This window comes from Gekko japonicus, unplaced genomic scaffold, assembly GCF_001447785.1.
Source record: "Gekko japonicus isolate JY-2015 unplaced genomic scaffold, Gekko_japonicus_V1.1 scaffold1240, whole genome shotgun sequence".
In the NCBI taxonomy this organism is placed as follows: Eukaryota; Metazoa; Chordata; class Lepidosauria; order Squamata; family Gekkonidae; genus Gekko; species Gekko japonicus.
Window position 1 is genome coordinate 2,582 of NW_015170313.1, and position 13,588 is coordinate 16,169.

Below are 13,588 nucleotides of genomic sequence, written 5' to 3' on the forward strand. Positions count from 1 at the left end.
CACAAAAGTGTTTTAAAATTTTACTTTTATTTTATTTGTTATTTTGTGATATCAGTGTCCCCCGACTTATTTAAAGGCCCCTTGAAATACAAAATCCAGGCTACAGCCCTGTGTTAAACAGCATGGGGAACAAGCTAGCAGCAGAAAACCTTGTCCCACAAATGCCATGATGCTGAGCAGCAGTTCCCTAGTACCACCTTTTAAAATCAGCCAGTCAGATTAGGGCAGAACCACAGAAGTATGGTGCCATTTACATTAAAAAAAATTAAATCTGGAGTGCATACATTACCTACAAAACTGAAACCTGTGGATTAAGTGAAAATGGCCTTGCTGACTTTTCCTTTAAAAATTATGGTTTAATGGAAAAGATTGGCAACTTGGCTACATTTCTGGTTTCTACATAAACACACACAAACAAATCTGGCAATTGGCCTAAAAGAAAAAGGAGGAGGAAACGCTAGTATGCTTCTTTTTTGCTGGTCGTAGAAGTATCCTACCCCTTTAATAGAGGCTTATTACACATTAGGTTTCTATTCAGGGGCACAGGACAGTTTTCTGTAGGACTGCTGGCAACCCTAGTTGTGGGGAAGCAGAAAAGACAAATTTTAGTGCAGACTGACATAGATTCACGATTAACAGCCCGAATCTATGGAGAGGTAGGTATTCCTTATCTGACGGTATATATTACAGCTGTAAAGGGAAAATCAGGCAGAAGCCGCCTTTCTCCAACAGTTCTCGCGTCGTCAAAAAGGAAAGCGAAAAGCTTCACTTGCTGGCACTGCGCATGCGGCAGCTGCCGCCGTAAGAGTCCCGTATAGCAAGATGCAAACAAGTACTGGTCATATGACAGATAGGAGGCGGAGCGGAAGGTTGTAATATGGCTGCGCCCATGAACAGCGAGACTCCAGTGTCTTTGCGGTTCCCGGTGAAAGTCTCGTGTGCCCATGGATCGGGGGGATTTTTTGGCCTCCCTGACGGTGAGTGAGTGGCTGAGTGAGGATTTGAATGTATTTGTTAGAGGTAAATAAGTAAGCAAGGCGCATAACGACGAAATAGGGTGCGAAGTGTGAAAAGGATTTCCAGGAACCTAGCCTCGCAAGGGAAAACGTCTCGGGGTTGAGGGAGAAATGGTATACTATTTGTTGGATCTTATCTCCTTGTGCGTACTGACATTGTGCCTCGTAATGATACGTCTACTGCCACATTGACAAAAAGAAGTTTACTTCCAAGTAAGTGTATTTGAATTGCATCTAATCATTGCCATTGAGTATGTGCGAGTTTGTTTCACTTCGTGTGTATGTGTGTGTATAATAGGATGAGAAGAAGGGAGTGTATAATAAACTAGATAGGAATAGGGAACTGGAGACATTCTTGGCTCTGGAGTTACTGTGGTGATTCTGTGGATCCTCTTTAAATAGCAGTGATGTGGAACGGTTGGAGTGTGAGACCCAGATTGAAATTCTCACTCAGCTGTGGCCTTGGGCTAGTCACTCTTTCTCATTCAAACTTAGTTCTCAGGCTTGTTGTTAGGGGAAATGAAAGAAGGGAGAACAGATGTATGGCATCCTGAGCTTTCTGAAGGAAAGTGAGGGATTAAAAATGCAATAAACTGATAAAGATTAACAGTTTGACATTTTGGGTAATTATTTTGAGCTTTTTAGAAACCCTGTCTTTTAAGCAAAAGGTTCTCTTCCCCTTTCATTCCCTAATGGTAGTTTTGGGACTCCAATTATTTCCTTTTCACACTTCTCATTGGGGCTGGTGATGCACAAATCTCTTTTTCCAGCTGTGGTTGCACCAGATAGACTGTACTTTCTTTCTTTCCCATTCAAGTCTACCTCACTGGATTGTTGCAGACATAAAAACAAGAGCTATAAAAACTTGTACCTGGGAAATGTTTTGGGTTTTTTTTAGATGTTTTTGTTGCTTTTATATACTACACATGCACAGGGAAGGGGGATAGGGAATCACTATAACTATATTGTAGAAAAACTTGTACCTGGGAAATGTTTTAAGGGATATCTTGATATATATGTATGGGCAAGCCCTTGGAACCATGTGTGTGTGTTTTGCTGTGGTTCTCTGTGCATTAACTTGCGGAGTGGGATATATTCTGAATGCAAGAAATCAGAGTAATCATGCTTACACTCTTACTGTTAGAAACCTTTATACTAATTTTGAGTAAAGGGATTTTCAGAATGTACTTGAAATATGATTACAAATGTATGCATAATCTCTGGTCAACAGCAGTCAATGTTTTTCTTTTTCTGTATCATCTCTTCAGAGTGGTCTGGTACAGAGTCTCAGACTGAATCATCTGACACTATTTGCTTTGCAGTATATACCTGCTTTGTGCTACTAATGTGGAAATGACAATTAACTACTTCTGAGGTTCTTCTCAATGTGCAACGTACATGAATTATTCACATAATTTTTTAATTTCTCAAAATAAATTGGCAGTTGGCTTCTCCATAATAAAGCCTGAAACAAGCCTTTTTTATAGATGTCGATACAGTTTCTCCTGAGGGCAAGTGGTACAGGGGAAAGGGCTAACCTTCCATTTTACAAAGCTGCTATCCCAGACCACTTGTCCTTTAGCTCGCCTACGTTTACCTTTAAAAAGTGAAACTGGGAGTTCGTCACCCATTTGTCTGTCCATCAGTTTTTACCCCCACCCACAAGAGCTCAGGGTGGTGTGTGTCATTCTCCTATTCCCCCATTCTAAGAGCTAGTATGGTGTAGTGGTTAAGAGCAACAGTCTGTAATCTGGAGAACCGGGTTTGATTCCCTCCTCCTCCACATGAAGCCTGCTGGGTGTCCTTGGGCCAGTCACAGTTCTCTCAGAACTCTGTCAGCCCCACCTACCTCACAAGCAGTGTTCCCTCTAAGCTGAGTTAGTGTGAGCTAGCTCACAGTTTTTTAGCTTCTGGCTCACACATTGCTGTCTTAGCTCAGGAAGGATGGCTCCAGAGCAAACTAATTTATGCAGCAGTCCAATGGCTCACTCACAACTTTAATGCCAGTAGCTCACAAAGTAGAATTTTTGCTCACAAGACCCCACAGTTTAGAGGGAGTATTGCTCACAAGGTGCCTATTGTGGGGAGAGGAAGGGAAAGGTAATTTTAAGCCACTTTGAGATTGCTTAAGGTAGAGGAAGCACGGTATAAAAACCTCCTCTTCTTCTCCTTATCCTGAGTCCTGGAATTGCTAAACTGCATGATTAGAAGCCCAAAAGGGTGGGAGACAAATCCAGTTTTCTGTCCCAGAGGGACAGTTGTATTAGACTTGTTGCAGCAAAAACAAGATCAAGTCTTGTGGCATCTTAAAAACTTACTGTGGGAGACACTTTTGTGTGCCACAGCTTACTGCTTCAGATGTTTGCAATATATTTTAAGTTGGCAGACTGTGAAAAGGCATACAGCGTATTCTCAAAGATGTTCACTTTTTTCCTTTTTGTCACAATTGGCTATAGACAAGTGATGGGAATCAGAAAGATTTGTTGCGTGACTTGTTTTGGGAAGCATTTTAGGTAACTCCATCTGTGTAACGTATTGATTTAAAAAGATGATTTAGTTGTGCAGTTTGTTGGAGCAGTATATGGATCATTTTGAGGGATGACTGGGGAGGGGCCTACTTTTGGAGGTGTAAAAAGACTGTTATGCTTTTTGTGCATTTGGTAAGAATTTGCAGGCCTTAAACAACACTTTGCCAGGTCCACGCCAGTCTGTTTCAGTTATGTAGCTTTAATTCCATCCTAGACAATGTATGTTACACTTTCACAAGAAAACTGGATATGTAAGTAACTAGTTCTCATTACAAACTTAAGCATCCGTAGTTCAGTCTGGGTTTTGTCCAGCTGATTGAAAGAAACTGAAAACAAGGGATATAAATTCTCTTCTTCCGAATTATATGGGAATGATAACTGGAGTGGTAAAAAGGTGACCAACATTAGAAACTGGTAGAGCTGGTAGGGATCTCAAGGGTCATCTAGTCCACCCCACCACAACACAGGAAATTCACAACTCCCCCCCCCCCCCCGCGCCCCCCCCCTGCTCTGCTGTATGTCCAGAGGAAAGCAAAAAACCTCCAGGACCCCTGGCCAGTCTTGCCTGGAGGAAAATTCCTTCCTGACTCTAAAGTAGTGATTGGTATTACCCTAGGCATGTAAGGAAGGGTCACGAGAGCTAAACACCAGCTCATCTCTTTCTGCCCTCCCTCTCAAGAATCCGCCTAAGTTCACAAAATCAGCACTGCTGTCAGATGGCTATCTAGCCTCTGTTTAAACACCTCCCAAGAAGGAGACCCCACTACCTCCCATGGAAGCCTGTTCCACCGAGGAACCTCTCTGACTGTCAGGAAGTTCTTCCTGATGTTTAACTGAAATTATTCTTATGAAGCGGGCATGGTGTCTCTTGATAAAATATTGAGATTAACCAAATCCATGTGACTGGAAAAGTGCTTTTATGTATTGTCAGAACTTTAATATAGCAGTCAAAAAATTAATGTGACTATCTCCCAGTTGGACACCTTATACAGAATTAGCCCATTGTTCTGTCAAGGTCGGTATTGTTTAGTGAGACAGACAGTGATTGCCTAGGGCGGGGGTGGCCAAACTGTGGCTCGGGAGCCACCTGCGGCTCTTTCAGACATATTGTGAGGCTCCCGTCAGGGCAGCTGGGGAAGTTAATATCATTAGCAAACAAGCATCATTGGACAAATAAATATCATTATCAATATCTGCTTTTACCACTTTTGTTATTATTTTGGCAGTCTCATTTAATGTTAATAAAAAGCAAATCTGCATATTTACCAGTAAAAACATGTAATATTTGCGGCTCTCAAACATCTGACGTTTATTCTGTGTGGCTCTTACGTCAAGCAAGTTTGGCCACCCCTGGTCTAGGGTCTCACTTAAGGGTCTGTCACATCACCAGCTACTTGATCTTTCTAACTGGAGATGCCAGGGACTGAGCCAGGGACCTTCTGCAAGTAAAGCAGATGCTTTGCGGCAGCAGCCATGCTCCCTGAGATCCTTTTAGCTAGAGATGACGGGGCAACTGGCTCGGGATCTTACCTGTGCAAACCATGCGTTCAAATCACTGACTTACTGGACCAGTGTTTCTAGAGGACAGGTCTATGGAGCACAGACCAAAGGTAGCTTGCAGGTGCCTGGCATACATGAAGTATGTTCATAATAGCAGAACACATCTGAATTGCATTTCAGAAGACAGGTAAAAGTAGGAGTATGCAGTCAGCCTTAAAGCTGAAGATGAAGCGCTGAGAGAGGGTGTCTATTTTTTCCTTGCTGTCTTCTGCCCAAACATTACTATTTTCCACAGATGGAGTAGTTATTCAGGTACTTGCAGTCCCTGGCAGATGCTCCATTAGCCACTTCATGAATTTAAATTGCGTGTAAGATACAGAAGTTTGAAATCCAAAGAAGCAATTAGTAACTTTTGATTCATGCTTTTGCCAGGTGGCAAGATTAAAATCAGATCAATTTTCTTTTTCTTTTTTAATCACTTGCTGGAGATAAGAATTCTGATGGAAAAAGAGCTAGGAGGATACGGGGTGTGGGGTGGTGGTGGAAGGGAGAGGGAGAGGAAATCAATGCATGCAAAATAGCCAAGCAGATTAAAAGAGTAATTAACTTATTGATTTAAACTTTAACTGTAGCTAGTGAGCACCTCTTGAATAGGATAAAAAGGAATATCGGGATGGAGGACAGCTTTACTCGGCTGCCATTATCAAAGCAAGCTTTCATCAGTACCACGTGGACTGAAACCAATCTCTGCTGGCTTGATTTTTCAAACCAAGTGAATGTTTTAATGAATGTTTGGGTGCTGACTCAGGTTGCCGGGGGGGGGGGGGAACTTGTTAATTTACGTTGCTTGCTGGCTTCCAATGAGAAATTTTGTTAAATGATGCCATATGATAGCGCAGCCAGCAAATGTCGTCATTTGCTAGTCGTCCTGCCTAAATTGCTTACGCTGGTCTTTAAAGAAAAAGGAAGCCAGCTTTTGTAAGACTTCCTGGCTTGGCCATCTTCAGCCGGTTTTTAACTTACCACTAGTAATTAGTCAGAGCCGGCAACCCCTCGTGGAAGATGAGCAAGGGTGGCTTGCCATTGCTTGCCTCTGTGACATTAGAACTTCTTTGGTGGTCTCCCTTCCAAATACTAACCATGGCCAACCCTGTTTAGCTTCCAAGTTTGGGTGATTCAGGGGCTATAGTGATCTGTAGGGCTAAACGATAGGTTGAATCTTGATACGGTTTTGTTTAGTCAGTTGGCTACATACTGATATTTGCTTCTGGGTTTTTTTTTCATATTTGAAACTCTGTCCCTAATGGGGACCCAAAGCAGTTTACATTGTTCTCCTCCTCATCCTCACAACAACCCTGTGAGGTAGGTTAGGCTGAGAATGCATGACTTCCCCAAGGTCACCCACCAAGCTTCCATGGCAGAGTGGGGGGATTCGAACCTGGGTCTCCCAGATCCTAGTCCACCACTCTAACACCATGCTGGCTGTCAGATATAAATAACAGATTCTGGATTAGAACAAAGTTTGAGTCCAGTGGCACCTTTAAGGCCGACAAAGTTTAATTCTGGGTATAATCCTTTTAGTGAACCAGTTTGTTTCTTGCCTCCCCTCACCTCTCAGTAGGTAGGATATCTTTCCTATATAGTCACCTTTGTGGCCGGGTGTTTGTGAGTGGGAGTGCTGCTTCTCTTCAGTGGGCAAAGACCATCAATACCACCAGTGTGGATAGTGCAGCAGGGTAGAGCAGGGGTGACCAATGTAATTTAGGTACCTCAACCAAAGTCCTAGCAGAACATCTCCGTTTTACAGGCCCTGTGGAACTGAAGCAGATCCCGTAGGGCCCTGATTTCATATGGGAGAGTGTTCCACCAGGCTGGAGCCAGAGCAGAAATGGCTCTGGCTCTGGTCGAGGCTAGACGGATATCTTTTGAGCTGGGGGATCTCTAGCAGCTGTTGGTCCGCCGAGCGTAAAGGTCTTCAATGGTAGCATAGGGTGTAGAAGTTTGCAACTCTGTCTCTAGACTTTGACCCAGCCCAGGTTTATCATAATTGCTAAGTGCTGCTGCTGTAATAATAATTGGCTTAATTTGGCCACAGCAAACAAAGTTCTGCGTCTTGCTATCTTGTGCAAGCAATTCAGAAAATGGCACAAAATGTGACTAAACATTTTAAAACATTAGGTTTGTAAAAAGACCCCGGCTCCTGAAAATATTTCCTCATCCCTGTCTTCTCAGTTCTGTTCATTAAGTGAGTTCCCAGAAATGAGAACTGGGGGTGGGGAATCTGGAGGAAATGCTGGGGAGCAGTGTTCCCTCTAAGCTGAGTTAGTGTGAGCTAGTTCACAGTTCTTTTAGCTTCTGGCTCACACAATCTTGTCTTAGCTCAGGAAGGATGGCTCCAGAGCGAACTAATGTATGCAGTAGCCAAATTGCTCGCTCACAACCTTAATGCCAGTAGCTCACAAAGCGGAATTTTTGCTCATAAGACTCCACAGCTTAGAGGGACCATTGCTGGGGAGCAGTAGAAAAATATGATTTTTAAAAAATTTTGAATGAGAGAAATGCATTTTTGAGATTTGACACTCAAAATATATGGAAAATCGAATTTTTAAAAATATAAAACAATTTTTAACATGAGGTAATGGTAAGCTGTATAGACCGATTCACTTGTTTCAGAAGCTAGTGGGTACCATCACAAAATGGCTTCCATGGGAAAATCATAAGATGTTGGGAAGTCAAGTATTAGGATTACCACGTCCCCACCTGGTTGCCCCCCCCCCGGATGCTAATCAGCTGGCACGAAAAAAAAGGCTGAGGCTGGCTTTGCTAGCAATGCAGTGATATCCCTTCCGGTGCACACCAAAAGTGACATCATCACCTTGCTGCTAACGCAGGAAAACTGTCATATTTATTTATTTAAATTTATATACCAGCTTCCCCAAATGGAAAACACGTTTATTTTAATCATAATTGAAATACTTCTGTCTATTTGTGAAAGTTCAGAAAAAAACAGAAGAAACTGGAGAAAAAGCTCAGGAAAAAAAGAAAATGAAAACAAACCCCAGGTCTTTTTCTGACTAGTTACCATGGAAAATTTGGAAGAGCACAAAAAAAAAAAAACTCCTATAAAATATTTTCTCTTTCAGAATGAGTAAAATACTTCTGAAGGTGAGATTTTTTTTTCATACTCAAAATATATAGCATGAAAAAGTCTTGAGTATTTTCTCAATTTTTCTAGTGGGAAAATTAGGAGATTTGGGGGAGTATTAAGGGAAAGACCCTCTTACACTGTGGAGATATATAGTATTTTCAAGATTTTTTTTTGTTTTAATGTAAATTATTTTGGCAACAGTTAATCTATATATCTAATAGTGAATGGCGCCCCCTGCGTGCGGATACCTAAATCCACGCATCGGTGGCACCTGGGGGGAGGGAGATTTCTGTGCACACTTGGGGCAGTCCCCAGGTGTGCACAAAAATCTAAAAACCTGAAAAAAATATCGGGGGGATACTTAAATCCCCCCAAAAGTGACAGAACGTCCCCTGCGCTCTGCGAACTCCCTTGCCGCCGCTTGGGGGGGGGGAAAAGAGCAGCGAGGCCCGAGCGGCAAGCAGCGAAGCCCGAGCGGCAAGCCGCGAGGCCCGAGCGGGAAGCGCTGCTTCCTCCTCTGCCTCCTGTGTGGAGGTCCCTCCCCCCCGCGAGTATCGCGGGTCCCGCCCCCTTGTATATGTTTAATGTTAATACATTATTGAAGAGGTCAGTTTAGTTTATGGATGCCACCACATAATGGCTGCCATGAGGTGCTGGGAGGTCGCAGACCAAGATGATGGTTCTTTGGCTCTTCTGAATCACCTTCTCTTTGGGTGAGGTGGAGGAAACCCAGAACTAGTTATTTGCTTTTGGGAAGAAACAAATGAGTACCGAGGAACTCAATGGAAAGCATCATGGTGCCCAGGAGTGCCACACTGCTCTAAGGCGGCTCTGTGATCACATGGCTAAGTAAGGTGTGTTGGTCTTTGCTCTCCACCGTCTAATATTATAATCTATTGCACCACATATGCACCTCAGTTTCCATTAATAGCCCAACTGCATCTGTTTTTGCCTTTCTGTTGTAATTAACACATATATTCCATTTGTCTTTCTGTCTCCCTATTTTGAAGGCTGGAGGACTAGCTGGAATGTGTGTTGACCTGGTGTTATTCCCTTTGGATACAGTCAAAACCCGATTGCAAAGTCCCCAAGGATTTAAGAAGGCTGGTGGCTTCCATGGCATTTATGCTGGTGTTCCTTCGACGGCTGTAGGGTCTTTTCCAAATGGTAAGAACGTTTTATACGAGTTAAATATTTGAGATTGTTGTGGATACTAATAGTAGGTGTGGTTCCCAACCTCCAGGTGGTGGCTGGAGCTCTCCTGGGGTTACAACTGATCTCCAGGTAACAGAGTCCAGTTCTCCTGGAGAAAATGACCACTTTGGGAAGTGGACTCTATGGCATTATACCCAATTGAAGTCCCTCCACTGCCCAAACCCTGCCCTCCTTAGGGTCCACCCTCCCAAATCTCCAAGTATTTCCCAACCTGGAGCTGGCAACCCTAACGGTAGATAAAAGTTTTTTGTGTGACTTCTAGGCCATCGCCTTGTTTGCTCCACTGTAAAATGCTTGTGGGCTGTGAGGCTCCTCTCTCTCCACGGGCCTGCCCTCACTGTCTTGCTGGGTGTCTCAGGCAGATCTTCTCTGGCCCTGCTTCTGTCCTGGGTTGCCTTTGTGCAGGCCACTCCAGCCCTGCCCTGGCTTCTGCTGAGGCTGTGGAGGCTGAAATCTTCTCTGGGCCACTATGATGTTGGTCCCCAGCTGGTTCCTGTGCCTGAGCCTGCAGTTGGGGTGCCAGGTAAGGGCCCTGTGTTGGTTTCGGGAAGGCTGCTAGGCTCTGTCATCGGGGACGGGGCCACTGGGAGCTGTGACTTCCATGGCTGTAGTGGAGAGTCTGGTGCTGAGTCCAGTAGTATCTCTGGACAAGGCCCACCTAGATATTGTAGAAATCAGTATTGTTATCCATGCTGCCCTTAAGAGAAACCACCTCAGATTTGTTTTCTGAGGTGTGTTTGTTTACTCAGACATTATAGATGGATACTCTCTGCACATTGACCTGACAATCTATGCTTGTTTTGCTTCATGAAGCTCAAGTTGAGTTGCCTTCTGGTTCTTAAGCCCTGGGCGTATATTACCTGAACCTTAAATCTTGAACTTGCGGTCTTCCATGTTCTGAGTGCAGGAGGAAGTCCAGCTAATCCTTGCGGGGGAAGATTCTTGAATTTTAGTATAAGTGAATGTACCCTGTCTCAGATGGTAACACTTTCAGCATAGGCTGAAGTTCAGCTTGCGTTCACAAGCTAATATGCGATTTTTAAAATAAGTGACACTGAGGTCATGTATTTTGGTTTGTACAATGGTGCTGTTCAGTTCTTGGTGGACTGCAGTATCTGAGTTCAATGAAGATGATTATGATTATATGCTGCAAGGACAAAGCAAGCATTCATTTGCATAATTTATTCCCACAAATTAGCAAAATAAAAACTGTAACATCAAATTACAAAAGTGTACGGGGGTCCATTGAGATAATATGCAAAATTCTCAATACATAAGGTTTAAAGTAAAATGGACTTCCTTGGATTATTTACCTGATAGACAGTGGTGTGAGGAGGCCTGGATTTGACTGAGGAGGCCTGGATTCAAATCTGTACTCTGTTATAATACTCATGGAGTGACTTTGGGCTAGCCTAAGTTTCAACCTAATGTATGTCACAGAATGGTTATGAGCAATGTTCCCTCTAAGCTGTGGCGTCTTGTGAGCCAAAATTCTACTTTGTGAGCTACTAGCATTAAAGTTGTGAGCGAGCAATTTGGCTTCTGTATAAATCAGTTTGCTTTGGAGCCATTCTTCCTGAGCTAAGGCAAAAATGTGTGAGCCAGAGGTTAAAAACCTGTGAGCTAGCTCATACTAACTCAGCTTAGAGGGAACACTGGTTATGAGGATACAGTGGAAGAAGGGAGAATCATGTAAGTGGACTTGAGCTCCTTGGTGAAGGAGTGGGATAAAAATAAATAATATCCTTACACACAGTAGCTATCTAATGTGATGCACCCTATGATATAACCCTCCTCCCGACCTGGAGAAAGGGAAACTCACTAGAGGTGCCGTGGGCTCTTTCTTTATCAGATCCCAAAGGCACGTCAATTAACCACAGTCTCTCAAAAGAAAGACAATTTATTTTGTAAAAGAACAAATATCAGTACTTGCAAGAGTCCAAAACAGAAAACTTAGTCTCACTTTGTCTTTAAAAACAGATTCTTGCTCCGGGCAGAGTTTTTCTCAGAGCGGCTTACAAACTCCTTTCCCTTCCCCTCCCCACAACAGACACCCTGTGAGGTAGGTGGGGCTGAGAGAGCTCTTGACAGAAACTGCTCTTTTTCAAGGACAGCTCTTATCAGAACTGTGGCTTGCCCAAGGTCGTCCAGCCAAGTGCAAGTGGAGGAGTGGGGAATCAAACCCGGTTCTCCCAGATTAGAGTCTGCGCACTTAACCACTACACCAAACGGGATCACCAAACATAGGGCTGTCATCTTTCTCTTAACAGTAATAAGGTTTTAAAGAGCAAGATGCAACTGCAACTGAGCAGCACACCTACCTCCACACTCACTGCTTCTATATTACTTCTCCATAGAGTGCCCGACGGACAGCATCTGGGTGTTGAAAGAGGTCACCTTGCCTCAACCAGCCACATTTCCATAATTCATCTTATAAGATCTTGGTGACTCTTAGATGACCTCAGCGCAAAGTTATATAAAGTATGGTGCAATATGGCTTAGATGCCACGGTGGTAGCAAGCCTCTAAGACCTACGAACCCTTGAGATGCTTTGTTCCATTTTCACAGCTTTAAGCCTGTCACTGAAAAATCCAAGTTATCCCTTAGAACAGAGGTACTTAGTGACACTGAATTTTTAGTAGTGTTTTATATCACATTTCTACTTCTTGGAATGTTGAGAGCCACTTCAAGAATACATTTATATACATTTTTAAATAATAGCATGCCATGATCTCAGTGCCATCACCAAAAAGGCCCAGTCGCTCATTGCTGCTTTTCAAAAGGGTGCATACTTGATTGTAGCTGAGTGAGGAGTGGAAAAGCTTTTAACTGAGGTAAGAACTAAAAGAGAGGGTTGCAACTAGAATATGTGTTGGTGAGGAGACCTAAATGGGGGCGAGAGAAAAATGTCGACTTACAATAAAGCTAGTGAAAAAGAAAAGAGTTTCCGCTTGTGTGGAAATGCCCTTCCTGTTTCTGAACTCTTTCTTGTCTCAGTGGATGTTAATGAAAAGTTTACAGCAGCGTCCTCGGGCACCTTCAAACCTTCTAAGCCCTTTGTGAGATGATATGAAATTTTTCTGTTCTTTATCTCCCCTGCTCTTATCTCCTTTTAGAAGTGATAAGAATCTTTTGATTAGCAGCAGAGGGCAACAGCAGGGCTCTACGACACAATTAAAACTCTTCCTTGTGGCAAACTTAAATGTCCATCTTCTGCATGCAGCATTTGCATTTTTAAATTTCGAGCTGTGTGTTATTTTTTTAGCCACTCAATGAGACAGAGGTTTTAACTTGTCTCAAATGCTGAACTTGGTGAATGGCAGATGCTTCTTTATATTTCTCTTTAGTAAAACAACCCCCCCCAAACCCCCCCCCCCCCACATTGCAGTGATTTCAGTGTCTGGCTTTGACCTTTCTTTTATGCTGCTTCTTTGGGTCAGTATTACTTTGAGAAGGGGAAAATGTATTTAAAATGCTAACACTTGTTTTGCTAAAGCCAATCTATTTGACCACTTGCTGGTCTTTAATGGCCTGAATTCGGAACTGTCATATGGATATGTTCTGCAATGTCCTGTTTTGAGCTGTATCGTTGTTGTTTTTTGGTATGCATGCACATTTTGTCTTTATGCTCCTTTGGTGGAGAGGAAGGTGGAATTGGAACATTGTGAGTGAAATAAATTGACACCCAATCTACTTAAACTTACCTGAGTTAAAAATGTAGTTTGAGTATTTGGTGTAGGAATACTGTCAAGAACATTGTGAGTAGGCAGGCTTTCTTTGCGCCCCCCCCCCCCATTCCCTCTTGGTGCCTTCCTTTTTAGTTTTCTGAATTATATCTTGAATTCAGGCAAGTTTGCAAAGTGGATTAGGCTTTCTACAAATAGATCACTTGAGAATCAAAATAAAGCATATGTGCTTCTAGATCATAGACTTCATTTGATCAGTTAATCAGTAATGCTGATAAATTTTAGATTTTATTTCACTAAGGGCAATGACAAGGCCTTTCTAGAGTCCTTAACATCGCACTGAATCATTATATTTGTTGCCTTGTGGAAGTAGAATAATTGGCATTTTCTACTATGGAACTAGAAACTGCACCAACAAATAAAGCTGAGGTTTAAAAAGTCAGTGTGTTCTAGTGGTTAGAGTGTCAGACTAGAATCTGGGAGACTTAGGTTTAA

At 42.9% G+C, this 13,588-nt stretch overlaps 1 protein-coding gene across 3 annotated transcripts in view; it reads left to right on the forward strand.

Moving 5' to 3' along the window:
* Nucleotides 1-860: 860 nt before the first annotated feature.
* SLC25A26 (solute carrier family 25 (S-adenosylmethionine carrier), member 26) overlaps nt 861-13,588 on the forward strand; it is a 160,288-nt gene continuing 147,560 nt past the window's right edge. For all 3 annotated transcript variants that reach the window (XM_015418006.1, XM_015418007.1, XM_015418008.1), the window contains exons 1-2: nt 861-977; nt 9,203-9,359. In XM_015418006.1, coding sequence (XP_015273492.1) covers nt 945-977; nt 9,203-9,359 — 190 coding nt within the window. In that variant the 5' untranslated portion in view covers nt 861-944. The remainder of the gene's footprint in view (nt 978-9,202; nt 9,360-13,588) is intronic.